Source organism: Gymnodraco acuticeps, unplaced genomic scaffold (assembly GCF_902827175.1).
Source record: "Gymnodraco acuticeps unplaced genomic scaffold, fGymAcu1.1, whole genome shotgun sequence".
NCBI classification, from domain to species: Eukaryota; Metazoa; Chordata; class Actinopteri; order Perciformes; family Bathydraconidae; genus Gymnodraco; species Gymnodraco acuticeps.
In genome coordinates this window covers 20,001-25,748 of record NW_022990799.1, presented here as the reverse complement: position 1 = coordinate 25,748, position 5,748 = coordinate 20,001, and the positions used below count along the sequence as shown (strand labels likewise).

At 41.1% G+C, this 5,748-nt stretch overlaps 1 protein-coding gene across 1 annotated transcript in view; it reads right to left on the bottom strand.

The window, feature by feature from the left end:
* Positions 1-238: 238 nt before the first annotated feature.
* LOC117557102 (SH3 and multiple ankyrin repeat domains protein 2-like) overlaps positions 239-5,748 on the bottom strand; it is a gene marked incomplete at its 5' end in the record, with an annotated part of 9,764 nt that continues 4,254 nt past the window's right edge. The window contains one exon of the mRNA XM_034232786.1: positions 239-378. Within this exon, the coding sequence (XP_034088677.1) occupies positions 324-378 (55 nt within the window). The remainder of the gene's footprint in view (positions 379-5,748) is intronic.

Sequence of the window (5,748 nt, the reverse complement as noted above, 5' to 3'; positions counted from 1 at the left end):
GGACTTTTATTAATCCCTCGTGTGGAAATTGTTTCTCTGCATTTGACCCATCCTAGTGTTAGGAGCAGTGTGCTGCCATTTTGAACGGCGCCCAGGGAGCAGTGTGGGGAACGGTGCCTTGCTCAGGGACACCTCAGTAGCACTTGGTCTTGCCGGGACTTGAACTGGTGACCACACACACTGGTGACCAGTTGCCAAGCCAAGTCCCTATCGACTTCGCCACCACCGCCCACACATGAAACATAACGAACTGACAAGGGAACAAAGAAACACAAGGGCTATTTATAGGTGAGGAGGATGGGCACAGGTGAAAACAGGGCAGGTCAGGGCCAAGCAATCTCAAGGGCGGGAAACACACAAAGGCAGGAAATGTGGGATCTGGAATGAGAGGGAAGGATTACTTTCAAAATAAAAACAGGAAGTGACAAGATCACAACACAAGACTAGAGTAAAAAACACAACTTAACCTAACAGAACTGTCGAGTCACAACAAGAAGAGCGGGAGGAAGAGTGTCTTAAAGGGAAGCGAGGAAGAGATCACACTTAGAAACACCAAAACATGAGCAACAAATTGAAGGTGCCATGTCAACTGGTTTATAGCAAGGTCATTTCTGCATTTATTAAATATTAGTCATTTGTTTAAAAAATACTTGTAATTAAAGGAATGGTATGGTCATGACACTCATTTTTAAATAATTATCATCCGATAAAACAGACCAGTCTCTGCCAGTTTTTTTTTTGTTTTTTTTAATCCGATGACATTATCAGTGATTTTAAACTGATTAATTACCGAAATAACATCAACACACTGGGCGGCGCCATTTTACCGGACGTGACGTAAACCATGCGTTTGGTTTCGAGGACACGTTGATGTTATTTACTGTAGTTACTCTCTTCAAATATGCCTCATTGTATCGCGAAACATTGCCACAATTCTGATAGGAACAATCCACGGAATGCTCGGTTCCATCTGTTGCCAAAAGGTAAGCGTAGGAAGTACGTTCGGAGGCAGTGGCTAGCGAAATGTGGCCGGCCCGAACCGAAAGATCCACAGGCGCATGTATGCAGCGAACATTTCAAGTTTCCGGACGACTACTCTGAGAGTATGATAAAACATAACATGGGATTTATTGAACAACCATTACTTAATGGAGATGCAGTGCCATCGGTCTTTCTGGTGTCATCACCGACCAGGACACCAGTTCGGCCAGTTGAGAAATCGCCCTCTGCAAGTGTGAAGCGACGGAGGACCAGAAGTAGTGCTCGGAGTAAGAATAAGGTATGTTATAGCGCATTTCCATTGCAGCGGGTAGCCCCGTTTAAACGTCCTTTATCGTCCAGGCCAGGCCAGTTTTTGGTGGCCTTTCCATATAGCGTAGTACCGGCTAGTGGGTATTTTCCCCCAGTTTTTCCGGCCCCATAAAATCGTGGTTCTAGGGCCAGGGACAACGAGGCTGATTATGCTAAACTAGAGAGGGAATCGCTAGCAAGGGTGGTACTACATGCATACATATCTAGTAATCAAAATCATTGTATCTACTAAGTAGTACTAAGTAGGCTCGAACCTGTATGGCTGAATTCCCCCATCCAATCTCTTCATATTGCTCAAAACTTCTTCCTCGGCTGACGAGTCCGAACTCAAATACTCCGCCATGTTTTCGTGTGTTTACAAAGTGAACGCATGGATGATGTCACGACCATCACGTGACTACTGAAAATGGCCAAAATGGCAGCGGCCTGACGGAATATACAGGTTTTGATAAAAAAAGAGCTATAAAATCATTATTTACCGGGGAATATCGCTGATTTCGTCAGGGTATGGTTTAAACATAATGTTTCACTAAATACTGAAGTTTTGATTAATTATCTAATGAGTGGAGCATTCCTTTAAATATTGTTCAACAGATCAGATACGTTACTGATCCTTAATTGGGAAATTATTTACAATAGATATATCTCCAGACTCCCATCCGAAGCAATATTATTGGAATATTCTGTAAATAAACAGCTTCAAACTTTCTTGAATGCACATTTTCTTTTTTTGTTCGATGGAGTTTGATCTTGCAATAATTCCATTACAGCAGATGGCGATTAAGATGGCCGCCGTGTCTCTAGCTCCTCTCCAACTTTGCATTTTTGTTGCATTGTTCGAGGGACTTAAGATTTTCATTGCCATATCTACACTATAGCATCTGTGTATATGACAATAAAGCCCTTGAACTTAAGCCTACTATAGTTGTAGATACAATTGTTTCTGCTCATGATAATAGGAATCTTTAGGCAGTGGCGGACTGGGACTTAAAATCAGCACGGGACTCTCGACCGGCCCACTTCGGTACCGCCGGCCCACCTCGGTACCACAAGTAAATACCGCTAGTAAATTGTCGACGGGGGGTGCTAGTGACTTATCCGACCGGCCCACCTCGTCCGACCGGCCCACTTCAGTACTGGCCCATCGGGATTAGTCCCGAACGTCCCGATGGCCAGTCCGCCACGGTCTTTAGGTCATCTTTAGGTTATTGATTCGTAAAAAGGTATAATAAGTTTACCTCTGAGTAATTGGCCTCATTGGGTTTTAATAAAGTATTTTTAAATCATTGCAGAACAACCTCTCTGAACATTAACGATGGATGGTTTTAAAGATTAAAAATGTGGTGTACCACAAGGGTCAATCTCAGGCCTATCCTCTGATTCGAAGAACAGCGCATTAACCCACTGCGCCACACGCCTCCCATCGCCAAATGTGTCCTTAATCAAACCCGCGACTTCAGGTCTGTCCGACAGAACTCCAGATTTGTCCTTGCTTCCAGTTATTTTTATTACAGCCAGCTATTACATTTTTAAAAACACATTTAGCTTACTTTGTCCGCTTTTGCAGTCTGAATGATGGAGTTTCCGAGTGCTTTTATTTTGAAATCACTTCCGAGAGTTTTGCCCCGCCCCTCGCTCCAATGACCATTAGAGACCATTAGACCTTATTTAGTAAGGTAAAAAGCAAAAAGGCCTCTCAAACGCTCTTCCATTTACGTGTTTAATAAAGAAAAACAATTGGACGGTGGATACACGGATTATCCACAAATACTGGATTTGTTCTTTCTTTTGTCAGAGCATATTTCTTATCGATTGCTGTCGAGATGTAAGGAGGATAAAAAACCTCTTATTAAATAAATTGCCTGCACTCCCTTTAATGGGTTTTAAATGAGAGCAGTTATCCATCCATTTTGCCTCAGGAAATATATAGGTCTTTACCTGAATGTCCTCTGCAAAGCCAGTATGTCATTATGAGTTATCTAGTGCACACATGTGCTACACTTCCGTAGGGCTATATTCCTATTTAGCGAAAACAAATCCTGTGAAAAGACCCAAACCAGCAATGTGTTTGTCCTTCTCCCAATAGTTCGAAACAAAGAGACTACTTTCACAACTTAATGTATATTTATGACTTTATTTTTATTAATATTTATGAGTATAATGTCTGCACTTATGACTGCCACTAGGTACATTTTAGACTTTTTAATGTAATACAATTTCTGGTGAGTGTCAGTGGCAAAGACAAATTACCATTTTATGTCAATTGAATGAACATAATGTTATCTCAATCTGAATCTGAACTTGATAATGGATTATAATACTAAGTAGGTACACTTCCTGTCTGTTTAGGTCATTTAACATCATTTTAAATTAAGATAAAAATGCTCCTTTAGACAAAAATCATGTTTTTATTATAAAATAATAAATTCAATAACGTGCTTTAACCACTATGTGTCCCTTTATATCAGCTGTGCACCTTTATGGTGTAAATACAGCCTATCTACCAATTGGATCAAATATAAAAGTCAGCCGAATTAGTGTTGATACTGCAAGGAGACGTATTGTGTGAAAATAAATGTAAGATGTTGTTTAATTGCTTATATATTTATGATCCACGTCACGTTTTCAGTTCCTCATGTTTGTCTAGAAGTCTTCTCAGCAGGGCTCTATAAATACAGAACTACGGCAGATATGTAATATTTAATGCAGCCGAACCGTGTATTACAATGCCGTTATGTGATGACTTTCAAAGAGAAAAGGAAGCACACTCGGAATAAAGTATTATTTTATTTTTAAAAAACGTTTTCAGATTTCACATCACATAAACAACAAATCCCAGCATGCATTGCGGCTAAACCATCCAATCATCGAGCTGAGGATCTTGCCTACGTCTGTTTCCGGTTTCGTTTATGACGGATGTATTTTGTTATACACACATTTCTTCACATTTACATTTTAATTTGCATTAAAGTATTTCGTGAGGCCTTCTAACATGTTTTTAAATATAACTACGGTTGTAGTTGAATAGTTTGTAAATTAACATGAACCGAAGCTGTTGCCTGGCAACGCAATCGCACAACGTCACGTCCGTTAATTCCACATCCACACGCATGGATTAACATCGATTTAATACATTAATGTAGCCTTTGTTTCTGCTAAAAGAGGTGTCGACCAGCTGGGGCAACAAGAACATCGGCTTAATCGAGTGTGACTATTAAAAAATAAATCATTATTATATTAATATTGACAATAACAACCGACCGTCGGGGTAGCATTTGCTTGGCATTTCCGGTTATTTCTCCACTGGTTAACATGGGTTAACAATACCGTGTAACTGTCACGTTTGAAGGGACGAAATCGTGACATCTTCACGTCTCCCAGCATGGTAAATCGTCACATGTTCACGTCTTGCCGTGATATCAGGTTGAACGTAAGGCTTCAAAACCACAAACAGATGGGTTGTGTCATGTTGACTCTGTCCACTAAGTACAGTCTATGATTGTCCATTCATTCATCACAGAGATATTGATCCTTACCAACGTGTTTGCAAGCGCCTGATAGGCCAGTGGTTCCTAACCTGGGGGGCGCCAAAGATCGCAGGGGGGGCAAACATAAAACATAGTCATTGTCCATGCCGGTTTCAGTTGGATTATTTGTCACAGTTGCTCCGATCAGATCGGTCTCCTCCATTTTGTAGATTATTTACGACTTTTGAATCCACATAAACACATCGGCAAAATCCGGCTTACTTTGAGCATGTGTTTTAAACAGTTTCCTTTGTGAATTGTTTCCACTTGCGCCGTCCTTTCATTTCTTCATACAGCGGGAATCCAAATGAATTAATCCTGAGTCCAATAACCATCAAAGTCACTCCAATAGTGCTCCTTAATCACGCTTTCATCCTCCTTTAACAAAATACTTCACATTCACCCAGTTTGTGACAGTAGTTGTAGCATTTTTGACACTTTAAAGTTTAATTACCGCTGTTGCGCCTCCCCCCCCCCCCCTTGTGTGTGTGTGGGGGGGGCGCAACTTCCAACAGGAGTCATTTGGGGGGGCTCTTGGGAAAAAAGGTTGGGAACCCCTGTGATAGTCTAATAGCCAATTGTTTGTTAAATCAAAGTTACTGATGCAAATCTTATAATCAAGAAACAACAACAGAGTACAGGTAAAGCTCCTCAGATTGAACATGGGGAAAGAGTTTCTGTTCCAAACCGCAGAAGCCTCTCCTCTGCTGACGATCAAACTCTCTCCCTCTCTAAAAGCGAGATCTTTTTTTCGGTGAAATATGTCAGATGACATGATAGTGATGTTCATGTTACTGCTGAAGCAAAGGCAACTGTCCTCCCCCGTTACTCCGGCCTGTTCTTTTATCTCCTCCATCACTTGTCTTCCCTTCACCCTCTCTGCAAACCCCTCAATCTGTGTTTTATTCTC